The sequence below is a fragment of the Stenella coeruleoalba genome, assembly GCF_951394435.1.
Source record: "Stenella coeruleoalba genome assembly, chromosome: 14".
NCBI classification, from domain to species: Eukaryota; Metazoa; Chordata; class Mammalia; order Artiodactyla; family Delphinidae; genus Stenella; species Stenella coeruleoalba.
Window position 1 is genome coordinate 64878326 of NC_137160.1, and position 15339 is coordinate 64893664.

Below are 15339 nucleotides of genomic sequence, written 5' to 3' on the forward strand. Positions count from 1 at the left end.
CCCGAACTACACACGGACAGTGCAAGTCTGTCCGGGGTACCCCAGAGCTGGGCCCTGGCCGCTGGGGAGGCAGGGTGCTCCTCGGGCTGCTCCGTCTGTCTGCTCAGGACAACCCACAGGCATCCGGAAACAGAGCTGAGGTTCACAACCAGACCTTAGTTTGCTGTGCCTTCTTCTCCCGGGTCACGGTGTGCCAACGACCAGCCCACAGCCCACCCTCAGGAGGTGGAGGGGCGCACCTGTCTGAACAGCGTCACGCGTACCTCAGAGATTTCTGCAAACTGAGCGTTGGCCTGACAGCACTTCTCAGCCGTTTCCATGGCAACTCCGTAGTTGTCCACAAAGGCCCGGTACACACCCAGCTGGCTGGCCTGCAGGGAGGAAGGAAGAGAGTGTGGGACAGGTGTAGGGCAGGTGTGGGACAGGTGCGGGACAGGCGGGCTCCATCCCTCTGGGTAACGGGCTTCTATGCACGGCTCTGGAGGAAGCCCAGGTGCAGCAGACAGTGCAGGGCTGTGGGAAACTCAGCTCCTCCACGCTGTCACTGCCTCCCACCTGCTTCCCCTCCCCACGCGCTAAGCATGCTTCCTGCTTCCAAAGCGACACGTTGAGAAGTGACTCACAGCCCCGGGCGGGTAGCAGTTCTCTTCATCCTCCCACCCCACTCATTTAAATGAGGCCACCAGCAGCAGCTGAAGTTCCAGGATATCAGTGAATGTGGCTGAGCGTCTCCAGCAGGTGGGATGGAGCGGCCCCTTCGCATCCTGGCAGCGGGAGACCTCAGTGGACCCACCCCTGGCCTGAGGGGCCACTGCTCTGCTCCTATCTGATCTCTTCAGACACGCAAGAAACACTCAGTTGAGCTGCCCTTGGAGAAGAGGGGCTCACGCTGCCCAGACATGAGCCCAGCCCAGACCTGGCAACGGGGCCCAGGTGTCATGCTACACACCTGGCAGGTGGGAGACCTCTGCTGCCGGGTGCAAGGCGAGAGGTGTTTGTTTGTCCTGTTCTCAACCAAAGGCATTAATAGAGTGTCTCCTCACTCGGCCTCCTGCTCCGACACTCAGTTGAGTAAAGACTTCCATGGTTGGGGGGAGGTGTCCTGTGTGCAGCCACCACCATGGCTGGGCCCCAGGTCACCTCCAGAGGCAGCAGGGAAACCCCGGCCTGGGGTGTAAGGGCAGACGCCATGACCTGCTGGCCGGGCCTCCCACTGCAGCCGACCAGGAGTGGGAGGACCAAGGCTTTTGCTGATCCTGGTGTTTGGTCTGCATCGAACCTAAATTTTATTTCTACATGCATTTGCATTTATACTGAATTTTGTGTTTCTTCAGGTGGCAATCCCAGATGCCCTTGGCACTGTCTGGTCTTCTGGACTCGCTCCTTGAGGGGGCTGCGTGTGGGCCTGGGGGCGCGAGAGGAAAAGCAGCAGCTGGAGGAGGCCCTGCCTGGCCCCACTGATCACCTGGACGAGTCGCTGCATTCCAGATGCCAGGTTCCCTGCCATCCGGTCGGACCCAGAGCCCTGCCTTCTCCTCCTCCCCCTCACTCACTGAGGGTCCCCCACAAAAACAAAGGCCTTGCTTGAGGCACTGTCACCTCGAATCATTCAGACACAGCGCAGCCAGCTAGCAGGAGACACACGATGAATAAGTAAAGCAACAAGTAATATGGCAGGTGGCTGAAGGCAGAGCAGGTGAGGAGAACAGCGGGGCTGCTTTACATGCTGTGGTCAGGGCAGTCTCTCTAAAGAGGCAACGTCTCAGCCGAGTCCTGAGGGGATATCACTGTTGAACTGTGTCCCCTCAAAATGCATATGTTGAAGCCCTAGCCCTGAGCACCTCAGAATGTGACTGTATTTGGAGATGGACCTAAAGAGGTGATTTGGCAAAAACGAAGCCATTCAAGTGGGCCCTGATCCAATCTGACTAGGGGCTTTATGAGAAGTAAAGATTAGGACACAGACACAGAGGGACGACCACGTGAGGACACAGAGATGATGGCCTCTACGCGCCGAGGAGAGAGGTCTCGGGAGAAACCAGCCCTGCTCACACCTGGATCTCAGACTTCTAGCCTCCAGAAATGGAAGGAGATAGATCTCTGTTGTTTGAGCCACCTGGACTGTAGCAGCCTTAGTAAACTAACACAGGGTCTTTGGGAGGAGAACCCCTTTCATTACCTCTCCTGCCCCCTCTTCCAGGAGCTCACATCTTCCACGTGATTTTTGAGAAGTTCCAAGCAATTCATGCACTAATCAGAACCCGAGCTGCACCGATAAACCAATGGAGATCACGTGCCCCCCGATGTGAGGCACCGACAGGACACAGCATCACTGCAGGGTTTTGTTGTTTTTTTTCCCTGCCAGAAGCGCAGAAGCTGAATCTTTTCCTGAAGAAACATCAGACCCAAACTAGAATGCACCCTTCAGAAAAATGTCAAGGTTGTGGAAGACCAGCAGAGGCTGAGAAACTGGTACAGATGGAAAGAAACTAAGGAGACCCGACAACCACGTACATCTCGTGACCTGGACTGCATCCCACTCAGAAGGAAAATGGCTACAAAGAACACGATGGCTAACTTGGGAGAGATCTGTAGGAGCATTGCATATTAAATAATAGTATCACTCAACTGTGAACCGTCCTCCGATGGAGGACCGTCCTGTGGGTTGTGGAAGAGCACGTCCTTAGCAAATACACGATGAAGTATTTAGGGGTAAAAGGGCAGAGGGACCTGCATTTTATTCTCAAACTATTCAGCATGTGTGCGTGTGTGGGGGTGGGGGTGGGGTGGGGGGTGTGTATACAAAGGAGAGAGAAAGAGATAAAGATTAAAGATTAAGCAAATGTGGCAAAGTGTTACAATCAGTGCAAAATGTTACAATTGGTATATCCGGCGCACACCCAGTTCTTTGTGCTATTCTTGCAACAATTCAGGAAGTCTGAAATGATTAGAAACAAAAAACCCGAGCTGATAAAAATTCAGCCAGAAACAAAGCCCCCGGATGGGTAGCAATAACCCACAGCCCCACAGGAAGGGGAGTTAAGGCGCCGTCAGGACAGGGCTTCCTAGCTACCAGGTGTGGCTCATGAGTTCCCGGGTAGCAGAGGTACCAGGGCTGGGGCATCACAGGCTCCTCGGGTCCTAAGACTCTCCTAGCTGGGGAGCCTGACCCCGCAGTGCTGATCTGAAACGGACGGGGACGGTGTCTGTCTGTCCTTGGGGAGACCCAGCGCCCCGCCCTGGCGGCACACACAGGTGAACATGCAGCACGTGGTTCCTGGGGCTCCACTTCCCACCGCGGCCCCACCTCTCTCCCCACGTCTTTGCGCTGCAACATCTGATATGTGAAGGTAGTTCAAGGACACCAGGGAAATCAGAGGAAACTTTCCAAATTCTGGTGTTCATCAGACTATTAAATTTTTTTTTTTCAGTTTCCGAGTGACTTCAGAGTGTTATTTGGGGAAGAGCGTGGTTGCAGTTTCTGACCACAACACAATTCTTCAAAGATGTGGGCTTCAACGATGGGGAGCACCTGCGTCAAAACACAGCCTTCGGCTCTCTGGCCACGGGAAAGGGGTCCCGGGCGGGAGAGTCTGCAGCCCGGGGCGGTGGCCAACAGGAAAGCCACACCCGGGCGGAATGCCGGAGCCCAGCATGAGCCAAGACAGGCCGGTGGTGGGCCAGCTGGGCGTCTGGGCGGCCCAGGAGGGCTGGGGGCTGGCGTGGCGGTGGGCCAGCTGGGCATCCTGGCGGCCCAGGAGGGCTGGGGGCTGGCGTGGCGGTGGGCCAGCTGGGCGTCTGGGCGGCCCAGGAGGGCTAGGGGCTGGCGTGGCGGTGGGCCAGCTGTGCGTCTGGGCGGCCCAGGAGGGCTGGGGGCTGGCGTGGCGGTGGGCCAGCTGGGCATCTGGGCGGCCCAGGAGGGCTGGGGGCTGGCGTGGCGGTGGGCCAGCTGGGCGTCTGGGCGGCCCAGGAGGGCTGGGGGCTGGCGTTCTTTCACCGCGTGCTCTGGGCACTTAGAGAGGGCCCGGTGACCTTGGCCACCCCACCCCCAGAGGACCGGCTGCCCTCGGGAGGGAGAACACTCCAGGGAAAGAGCACAGGAGGCCCGGGCAACCCTTTAATCAGGATTAGGGGTCCTCAGAGGTGGAATCCCGGTCACCCAGGCCTACCCAGCACCTGCCTTCGAGGGCATCCCAGGATGGGGGCTCGCGGTGCTGGGAGGTGGCCTCTTTGCTGCCCCTTATATAGAGACATGCCCCACCAGCCTCCACCTAAAGAGACTGGCTCCCCCTTTAGACCCAGAGGTGGGGGCCTCCTCACACATGAACCTCACGCTTTGGAAGACAAACATCGCTCCGGCAGCTCCGTCTGAGAGTTTTCTCCATCGTCCTCATTACCCACGTCTCAGTTCAGTGTTCACCGAGCCTGGTCCCTTCCAGGGGTGGCTGGGCTAGTGCCAAGGGTCCACCAATCCGTTTCATCTGATTACTAGATTTTCCCAATCCCGTTGACTTTTTAAAAGCCGAATCCTTCGCTCCTCGTGGGCCCCGAGGTCAGCAAATGGCCAGAGAAGGTCCCTGACCTGCCCCCACGGCCGCCTCTCCCTCCCTGTAACCAGGGATCCAGAGCTACGTCTGCCGAATGGACTCCCAGCCAGTTTGGGCCCACTGAGCCCTTGCAGAAACCCTTGTTCTGTCATCCAGCACCACCCACCCTCCAGTATTATGCCCCTGAAGGCAGGGGCAAAGCACTCTTCCTGGAGGCACACAGACCAGGGGTACCGTCTGGGTAGGTGACCTCCTGCCCCTCGGCCTCCTCACTTGCACGGGGTGGAGATGGGACCTGCCTGGTGGGGCTGCCTCAGCTCAGCTGAGACAGGGCACCCGCAGGCCCCCTGGAGCCCCCTGATCAGAGCTGAACCCGCTACCTGGGGACCAGATGGCCTCACGGTCCCTCGGTTCACAGCCCGGCATGGCCATCCCCAGGTACAAACCAGCCCTCCTGCCTTCCTCCAGCCTGTCCACAGGGCACGTCCTGATTCCTGCAAGCATCCAGGGAGCTGCTGTCACAGTCGCTAGCATTTAACGTGCCTCCAGGTCCCCAAAATGGCTGCGGCGGGAGCTGGGGCCACACGGAAGGCCTGTGCTCACCACTTCCTCAGCTAGGGACCCCCTGGGGACCCAAGGGCTCCTCTCGTATGACCCTTTCATTGAACAGCCTTCCCTCCCCAAACTACTTTTTTTTTTTTAATTCTTGATTAATTCAAGAGCCTTTAATTCATAGAACTGCAAAAATGATATAAAGTACAACAAACCCCCGCTGTCCCCACCTGTGCTTTGCCCCTCCAGGCTCTGCCTGCCCCAGTACCCCTGCCCAGAGTCTGAGTCCTGTTCCCAGGGCAGCGGCTTCTTTGTGGTCCAGAGGGGACCAGTCTGGAGACTGGGAACCTTGAGTAAAACTGAGCAGACCCAGAAAGGACCAGAGATGTCACTGGGGCCAGCAGAGGGAGGGGAGCCTCGCTTTCACGCGGTCCAGCAGTGGTGCTGTGGCGGCACCCCCTCCCCACAGCCCCCCTTCGGCATCCCAGGCAGTAAGATGTGTCCAGGACTCTCCCTCCCCATCGTGCCCTCAGCAGCCTCGCCCGCAGGTGGCACCAGGCTCAGGGAGAGGCCTGGCCCCTGCCCGTCACCCCGTCACCCCCAGGAGGCTGCCGGGTCTCTGCTCCGGGTCACTCACCAGCTTCTGGAAGAGGTCGCCCACGCGCTGCTGGCGGCTCCACTGCTGCAGGCGGGGGAGGAGCCCGTCGTAGAACTCCTTGTGGATCTCATAGAGCTCAGGCACTTTGAAGAAGATGGTCTCGATCTGCTGGCTCGTCAGCACCGGCTGAGAGGTGGTGGCAGCAGCCTTCAAAGGTTTCATGGGCTGGAAGAGGGCACAGGTGACTGGCGGGGCAGCACAGGTGTCAGGGCTCGCCACTTGTCAAGTACATTGTGGTCACGTGACACACATGCTTTTATTTTTTAAATTCCATTAACAATAAAAATTGAAAGCCAGCTTGGTTTGGTACCCGAGTCTTTCACTGGCAGCCACTGCCCCTTGGGGAGGCCCAACCTCCACAGAGGTGGCATGTCCTGCCTGCCCACAGGTGTGTCGAGGATCCTGGGAGGGTGGGCTGCTCCCAGGCTGACCTGGGACATGGGACGCGTGAGCAGAGCTCTCCAGGGCCCATCCTGCCCGCTCAGCCCCTGCACCCTCCTCACCAGCAGCAGCGCCTCCAGGTGGCTCAGGTAAGTCTCCTCGCTAGCCAGGATTCCAGACAGGACCCATTTCCTCATCTCTGAGCCCTTTTCCAAGTCCAGCTCACTCTGCAGGAGAAACGGACAAAAGTCAGACCTGGGGGAGGGTGCTCGAGGCGGCCCCTCTCAGAGAGGAAGCCAGCTTGTCGACCTGAGGACAAGCTTCCCGAGAAGGTTCCAGGTGGGATTAAATGAGGAAGGCATGGGGGTCCCGGCACGTCAGCTCGACTGTGGTCGCTGCAAATTCTGGATGGTCATCCAGCTAAGCCAAAGGCCACCCGTGGTCTTGACACCAGGAAACGGGCAGTTTGGAGCTGAGCAGGGCGGGCAAGGCCTCTCTCCACACCTTCTACCCGTGACCGAGGACTGGCTGTCCTGGAAGAGGCTGAGCCCAGGGGGCGTCGGGCTCCCCACACGGCCACCCCGACTCCTTCCGCAGTTCCCCTCTCCTCTCCTGGTACCTGCCTCGCCAGCCTCTGTGCCACTGCCACCAGACCCTTGGACCGATCAGGCCCGGGCAGCACCGCCTCCCTCCCAGCCACAGTGGTGGGGCTGGGGGCTGTGGCCACCTGCCCAAGGGAAACCCCATCCCCTGGGTTCAGGGCCTTTGTCCCTTGAACCTGCTCTTCTGAGCCTGCTTTCCAGACTCTGGACCCGCATACATGTGGGCTACGGCAAGGTCCCCCATTCCCTACTACTAAACGCCCCTACTATATGTGGGGTGATGCTCTGCTGCCTTTGCCTCAGAAGCACAGAGCTGACGTGTCCTTGGATGCAGGGGGGAGGGTCCAAGATGGCTGGAAGACCACGTTCCATCCCTAGTTGTGATGGTGCTACGGGGGCAATGTGTCCCTGGTGCCCGAGAATGTGACTGTGTGCAGAGAAAGGGTCTTTAGAGAAGTAATCGAGTTAAAATGAGGTCATTAGGGTGGGCCCTAGTCCAAAATGACTGGTATCCTTCTAAGAAGAGACTAGGCGATCAAAAGGTACAAACTTCCAGTTAGAAAATAAATAAGCCCTGGGGATGTAATGAACAGCACGGTGACTACAGTTAATGATACTGTATCGTATACGTGAAAGTTGCTGAAAGAACAGATCTTAAGAGTTCTCATCACAAGAAAGAAAATTTGTAATCGTGTGATGATGGATGTTGACTTACAGTTAGCGATCATTTTACTATATATATATATATATCAAGTCGTTATGTTGTACACCTACAACGGGTATGTTATATGTCAATGCCTCAATATAAACAAGAACAAGAGAAGGAGATTAGGACACAGACACACAGAGTGGGAGGACACAGGGAGAAGATGGGCATCTCTAGGCCAAGGAGAGAGGCCCCGGGAAAAACCAACCCTGCTGACTTCCAGCCCCCAGAACTGGGATAAATCAACCTCTGTTGTTTAAGCCACATGGTCTGTGGCACTTTATTACAGATGCCCAGGAAACTCATACAGATGATGATTCCAAAGGCAATGAAACTGCTGTTTTCATCGACTTCCTGGCCACACCCCTCACTTGCTCCTGGACCACCACCAAGGCAATCTGGTGTCAGGTTGGCCGTGCCCATGGCCTGTGCTCCACCAGGCTGAGGCTGCCCTCCCTCTGCCCGGCCTGTGCTGACCGGCCTCACTGCAGTCTGAGGGAGGCGCCAGATGTCTGGGGCCCTGTGTCCAGAGGAGGGGACGTAACAGCCCTGTGCTTTCCGCCATTGGTTTCCCAGCCTGTGGGTGAACGGGAGGCAGCTGCGTGTGCACACATCGGGGACAGCCAGCAGAGTTTTGGCTAAGCGCCACTCCGGGGAAAGGACACCCACGTCCCACACCAGACCCCACGTCCAGACCACGCTGGGCAGCGGCTCCAAGGGTGGGAGCCTCTGGGGCACAGTGCCCGGGACACACAGGTGCTCCACGGAGACTCACAGAATAAACCAACCAATGAGAGGATCCAGACCCGCCGGCTGGGCCCTGGCTTGGCCGCATCTTTACAAAGCTCCAAGGGCCCCTCCAGGGAACCCCTGTCCGTGAGACAAGCGGGTCCTGGGGTCTAGGACCATCCACGCAGGCTGCTCGGGGCCCCCAGTGCCACCACTATCAGCACAGATGTGCAGGGTGAAGGGATCCCATCATCTCCTCTCACCTCAGATCACAGAGGCCACGTCGCGAGCGGAGGCGCCTCGGGGAAGCAAGCTCCCAGCGGACACTGCGCGGACCCTGCACGTGCCTCCCAGCGGGTCCAGGGTGAAGGCTCGTGCGCCCAGGAACAACCCCACTACTGTGAGCACAGCCAGTGGGGCTGCTCCCACCGCCGCGGCCTGGAGAGCCGGGCGGAAAAGGCACGTAGGCAGGGCAGCGCCCCGTCCAGCTCTCCGTTCCAGAGGGTGCAGCCAGCTCAAGGGAACGTCTGGGCGGGGGCGAGGGCACCTCTCCTCAGACTACAACCTTCTCCTGAGCCTCAAACAGGCCAGTGGCAGCAGACAGGGACGGCTCGGCTCGGCTCGGCCTGGACACTGGTCCACCCCACCCGGAGGAGAGAGGGTGGAGGGGAAGTGCAGAAGAGAGCAAAGGCCAGGGCGGGGACCAGCGATGTTTACAACCCCACCTCGGCACGTGCCAGCGCGGGGAAGGGCGCGTGAATGCACCCAGTCCAGACGGGAGACCGCGGGAGGAGGCTGGAGGAAAAGGGCGAGTGGAAGAAGGAAGGAAGGAGGCCTCCTCTCACTGCTGCCCGGGAAGGGAGAGGGCAAGGCAACACAACCCTGAGGCTAAAAGAACAAATAAAAAATAAAAAATGAACTGGGTGTGGCAAAACAAGGTAGGGAAGCTGAGGGAGGGACCCAGGGGAACAGAACTGCCACCCGCCAGCCAGCTGCCAGGCCCACCTCCACCCGGGGCCTGGGGTGATTGGGGCGCAGAACCTGGGCCGTGAGGGCTGGCTGCTCCCGGCTGGGATGTGGTGGTCAGCACAGCTGCAGAACAAAGGACACCACCTCCCCACAGGACAGCAGCCGGGGGTGATGCCCAGACCCTCATCTTTATCCTGACACTCGCTGGCTGGCACTGTATAGTCATGGGTCCAGGGGAAACACAGGCAAGACTGGCAGGCATCTCTGAGAACGACCAGGGATGGAGAATGTCACTGACGCTCAGCGCCGGGACAGCCTCGGTCACCAGGATCCACCCTACATGGCCACCTGCATCCTTTCCACAGTGCCCCAGGCGAGGGGGGAGCCTGGCCTCTGCTGACCCCTTACCCACCCCTGGGGACGGGTATGCACGGAGCTGACCTGCACCCCAGGAGGCCACCGAGGCCCCAAGTTGCCATGGAGTCCCCAGGAAGGTCCTCCTGACAGCTCACCACTCAAAGGGCCCAAGCTCGGCAGCCGGGGGTGAGCCCCGCCCGGGAAGGTAGGGACGGACAGGGATGAGCAGGGACCCCTCCCCTGGCTGATGGGGATGAGGCACCTTTGACCTCAAGACCACCATGCTTTCTGTGGGTGCTAGAAAGTGACAGCTGCATCGTCTTCAAACCCATAATCAAAGATGAAAGAAGGAAGTCTCACTGCAGAGCTGACGGGGGACCCGGAAAGTCAGGGCTGTGCCTGTCTCCAGGGGAGTGAAGGGTGCCCACCCTGGGGCTCCAAGCACCTAACCATGGGGCTTCTGGAACAAAACAGTGCCGCCCTCCTCTGATCGAGTCCCCATCTCACTCAGGTGCTTCCTGACACCTCTCTGAGCCAGGTGGCCTGCTGGGGACTGGAGCCCCCAGGCCTGGCAAGCAGGTGCAGTCTCTAGCCTCGTGTGTAATGTGAGAGATGCCTGTGGGCTCTGCGAGGCAGGAGGGGGTGAGCAACTGGATCTGGACAGGCTCCACAGCAGATAAGCCCCTCAACTGGGGGCTAAAAGGTGGGGGCAGAACCCCAAGTCAGTGTGGCAGGGGTCTGAGGGCAGGAGCCCAGGGAGAGGTAGGTGGGCATCCAGCCGCACAGGGCCTGGGGCACAGGGAGGGCAGAGCAGCCTCCTCAAGGGGCCCGAAGTAGAGCGAGGTGGTGCGGGGGGAAGACAACCCTCAGGGACCACAGACGGACAGGGAAGACTGTCCAAGTTCAGGGCTCAGCCGTAAGGAGGCTTGTCTGTACCAACTGACACCCACAACGCAGGAAGAAAGGGGGTGCATCAAAAAAAGGCAAGGCAGGGCTTCCCTGGTGGCGCAGCGGTTGAGAGTCCGCCTGCCGATGCAGGGGACGCGGGTTCGTGCCCCGCTCCGGGAAGATCCCACATGCCGCGGAGCGGCTGGGCCCGTGAGCCGTGGCCTCTGGGCCTGCGCATCCGGAGCCTGTGCTCCACAACGGGAGAGGCCACAGCGGTGAGAGGCCCACGTACCGCAAAAAAAAAAAAAGGCAAGGCAGTTGAGGGAAAGACTGTCAGCTGAGGGGTTGGAAAGGCTTCAGATCTGGTAGCTGTATGGTCTCAAGCAAGTCACTTTGCCTCTCTGAACCTCAGTCCCCTCGTCTGTAAAATGGTGAAACTGGCTGTTTGGTAAGAAGCTGCACGAGGGAGGTATGCATTACACATGGGCTCCCCTCCCACTCCCGTTTCAGGACGAGAAGCCTGCCCAGCACGGTGGTCTTCAGAAATCACAAAAGCTAAAGAAAGAAGTAGTTTTGTAGCTAAGGCGCCAGCCCAGCGGAGAGGCCACTGCAGTGAAAAGATATGCTTCCAGCCACATGGAAAAGCAGAGTCCTCTCACTCTCTCTCTCTTTTTTTTTTTTTGCTGCGCTATGTGGCATGCAGGATCTTAGTTTCCCGACCGGGGATCAAACCCGTGCCCCCTGAAGTGGAAGCACAGAGTCTTAACCACTGGACCACCAGGGAAGTCCCTCTCTCTCAGTTTTAAACTCAGAGTGGAGATTACCCAGAAACAAGCTAAGCAGAAGGGGGAAGGTGTGTGTCCTCAGGGACAGTGGGACCAGAAAGACAGAGGTGCCCCAAGGACAGCACCCTCTCAGACCAAAAGGAAAGACCCCGACAGGTCAAAGGGGTGCCTGGCTGGGCCCTAATGCACCTCAGAAGTGCCCGCTTGAGCCGTGGGACCGCTGAGAGCGTGAGGACACTGAGCCAGGCTGGGCTGGCTCACCAGCTCCGCCACCACCCCAGCCGTGTGTCCACGAGACAGGCACCTGCAGGATGCGCCGGCCTGCACTCGCCATGGACCTCGGGGCCTCAGTTCTCCATCTGTAGAGTGGAGGTGATGGCGGGACCATTAATGACAATGAGACCTCAGGAGAAAGACCCTGGAAAGTGGATGAGTCACGTCAGCATCTCCTCTGGCAAAAAGGGGCCAGTGCTCTGGGTGTGGACACCACCCTGCTCGGCACCCTGCTGGGGCCACCACCCCAGTTTCCGCTGCTTTAGACGGCAGCCGAGTTCTGGGCCTCAGCACGGTTGCCTGCCTCGTCCATGCCCCACCGACAGAGCCCCACGACCCCCCAGCTCATGCTCCCGGCAGGCGGTCCCCACGCACCAGATGGGGGAATAAGGGCTTTAGTGACTGACTTCCGACTGTTGGCTGTCCCATCACCCACTTGCTACTGCTGGCACCCGCCCTCCCACCCCGGGACTCACCACTTTGGTGGACTCCGGTGCATCCCGGCTGCCCCTGCCCTTGCTGCCGAGGTGGGGCGAGGAGGAGGGTGAGTCATCCATGTAGGGCAGCCCGTCCTGGTGCCGGCGCTGCTCCTCGGCCCGGTCCGTGGCACAGCCGTACCCCGGCGGCGTCCCGAATGGTGCATCTATGTTGCAGAGAAGCAGCCTGTGTTAGAGCCAGGAGAGGGGCTCCACGCCCCACCAGTCACCTACAGGCGTGGAACAGGGGCCTCAGGTAGGCTGACCTCACCTTCACAACTGACGGCACCCAAAGACGGCAGCGCGAGGAGGGGACGAAGCAGCAGCCCCCTGGTCAGGCGACACGAGGCTGGGCTTTCGACAGCTGTGGGGCAGCGGGAGGGGGCCCTGAAAGGTGGACCCCAAACGCTAGTGTCTTGCCGTCAGGGACATTCTTTTCCCTTTGTGGGATCCGACCTGATCCTGCTGACCTAGGTGCAGGGCCAGGAAACAGGATGCAGGCCTCTCCCAGCCGAGTGTCCCTGTGAGCACAGAGAGTGGCTTATGCTACAGCAGGCTCCCTATTTGGGGGTACCTAGTTATAGAGCTAACACCTTCCTACAGGCACCTGACGGCAGTCAGCCCCATCCCAGGCCAAACCACAAAGCCCACACGTGCTTCCAAGCCCTTGGCCCTTTGGTAGCTCCGTTCCCAGAACTGTTTTAATTCAGGGGAGCCCCTCACTGGGACATCAACTCACAATGGCCCAGCCTGTTCCAAATCTCACATGAGGGCCACTTCTCGACCCCTTCCAAAGGGCACCCGGGATTTCCAAGAGGTCATCCCAACTGGGTTAAGTCACGTCACCATGACTCACCTGCAAGCAGACCAAGGCTACAGCACAGGTGGCCTCCGGGGCGGTCAGTCACCAGTTTACAACAACTGACACCACCAAACACTGCCCAGGCCAGGTGGGCACAGGGCCCAGCACAGGGCCACTCTCGGGCTTCCAGAGCCTGAAATGTGACTGTTCTCACTTCCTTCCGTGTGGGCAGCCTGGAGGAGCTCATGGCAGGCTAAGACCGGCCACCGAGCTGCGGGCGCCCACACGGCCAAAGTCCCAGCTCCCTCCCACGCCTCTGCCTCACCCCATTCCTCCACCTCCAGTCCCAGCTGGTCACATGCCTTCTAACAGGTGTCCTTAGCCCTGGCTACAGGGCAGCATCACCTGGGGAGCTTTGAAAACAGACCGAGTCAGATGCCCGGGGTGGCCTGGGCCCTGGTGGCTGTAAAGGATTCCCATCGGACCCCAGCAGACAGCCAGGGCAGAGATCCTGCACTACCCCCACCCGGCCTGGCACTGTGCTGGTTGCCATGCCGATCCGCCCGTGTCCCTGGTGTCTGCACTCAGGTGCCAGCCGCAAAGGCCAGGCTGGGTTCTGCCTGTGTGTGTGTCCACAGGAGGGTCCCAGCAGAGGCTAGTTCTGGGGTGAGTGTAGCAGGAGGACCCCAAGAGCCGCACAGAGGCACCCTGGTACCTCTTAATCCCATGGACCCTTAATCCACGGACCATCATAGGGGCTTTAGTTACCAAGATCGTTGTGTTATCACCCACAGACCCCCTGGACTTTGGGTTTTGTATTGTCCTTGCAGGATAGTCCGAGGCCACGGTCAAGTTCTGCCTCCTCCTCCTGAGAATTTGCAAAGGCACTTAACTAGCTTTCACTCAGGATCCCCAAGGACAGCTGGGGAGGGGTCAACTGTATTAAAAACCACAAAACCCTGTTAATGCAAAATCCTAGTTCCATACCCCACCCTCCAAAACAGGTCTGACTCCAGCTTCCACTTCCTTCTGGGAATCACAGGTTTGTTTGCTTGTTTAAATAAAATAAACACGAGGCCTTCTTTTCCTAAATTGCAGCAACCCCTACTCGAAACGTGCCAACCACGGGAGCTGCTTCCGACAGCAGCTGGGCACGGGCGGAAGGCTTCAGTTGCCAAAGCCTCACTCCCCGCGAACCTGAATGGTCCCCCTGGGCCACGGGGCTCTCTGCTCTGGCCCTGCAACCTGGGACTCACCCTCCAGGTGGGGCAGGTGGGCAGCTCTAAGCCGTGGTAGGAATGTCTCAGAAGCGAGAGGCTCTGGTCTTGTCCAGGGGGCTGCACACCTGAGATGGTGCGGTTCACTTAAGTCGTCCATGTCTCAATTTTGCTGACTTAAAATTGGGCCCGTGAACTCCCCCTCAGCTCTAAAACATCACTGTCACTCTTTAGGGCGGCCGGCCATGCCCTCCCCACCTCCTTCAACAGGTCCCATCCTCTGCCCCCAACTCCTCCTCTGGGCCCGGCTTTTCCATTAGCTCAGAATTACCAGCGTCCACATATCCTAAGAACCTTTGAACTGTTTTTTAAAAAATAACAATCTTGGGCTTCCCTGGTGGCACAGTGGTTGAGAGTCCGTCTGCCGATGCAGGGGACACGGGATCGTGCCCCGGTCCGAGAAGATCCCACATGCCGCGGAGCGGCTGGGCCCGTGAGCCATGGCTGCTGAGCCTGCGCTCCGCAATGGGAGAGGCCACAACAGTGAGAGGCCCATGTACCGCAAAAAAATAAATAAATAAAATAAAATAAAAAATAAATAAATAAAATAAAAAATAACAATCTTAAAAAGTCAACATATTCTTTATCGCCTGGTAGAACACTGAGCACGCCACCTGATTTCCAGGCCCGTGACCGCGCTGAGCTCATGACCAAGGTCAAATCAACACTGAGTCTCCAGTAAGAACTTCAGGGTCAGGCTCAGGGCCCCAAGGCTCACCCCCAAAACTGCAAGAATTCATGTTTGTGAAACCACGTGCTGGTTCCACGATATCCCGGCTACAACCTGGTGCAAAACCAAGTCATCCCCCCCACCCCGTGAGGGTCTGCTGGACCGTGTCCAGGGGGACCATAGGCTCCGACGTGGATGCTTCACCCCCACCAGGTGAGACTGAGGGGCCAGATTCGCAGCCAGATGCCATGGCATAGTGAGGAGGCTCCCTGGCAACTAAAAACCCAGCCATCTTCCCTCTGCACACACCTCCCCAAACCGACGTCTGAGGAACTGATGCTTTTAAGCCTGAGTTCTGGATGGCTGGCCACCCCTCCTGCATCCCACCTGAGGGCTCAGTCTACTGTCCAGCTCATCTGGACTCAGCACCCCTCATTTCACTGACCCCCCAAGACTGCTCCGATGCAAGTGCGATGGGCAGGAAGAAAGCCCTCAGTTTGCCTCTTCCCACTTCTAACCAGCACACAGGGACCTGCCTTCCTCTCACCCTGTGGGAGGGTGTTCATACCTGAGGTCCCCACACCACAGGGGTCCCCCTCCTCTTGAGCACAAGGTGCATTCTTTGGGGATTTGGAAAGCCACTGTCTCCCCAGAACCAGAGCAAAGT

General features: G+C 58.6%; 1 protein-coding gene across 2 annotated transcripts in view; it reads right to left on the reverse strand.

The window, feature by feature from the left end:
* Nucleotides 1-15339, reverse strand: part of BCR (BCR activator of RhoGEF and GTPase) — a 101755-nt gene that overhangs the window by 38620 nt on the left and 47796 nt on the right. For both annotated transcript variants that reach the window (XM_079943312.1, XM_079943313.1), the window contains exons 2-5: nucleotides 11924-12090; nucleotides 6261-6365; nucleotides 5737-5922; nucleotides 264-371 (exon numbers count right to left, since the gene is read on the reverse strand). In XM_079943312.1, the coding sequence (XP_079799438.1) occupies nucleotides 264-371; nucleotides 5737-5922; nucleotides 6261-6365; nucleotides 11924-12090 (566 nt within the window). The remainder of the gene's footprint in view (nucleotides 1-263; nucleotides 372-5736; nucleotides 5923-6260; nucleotides 6366-11923; nucleotides 12091-15339) is intronic.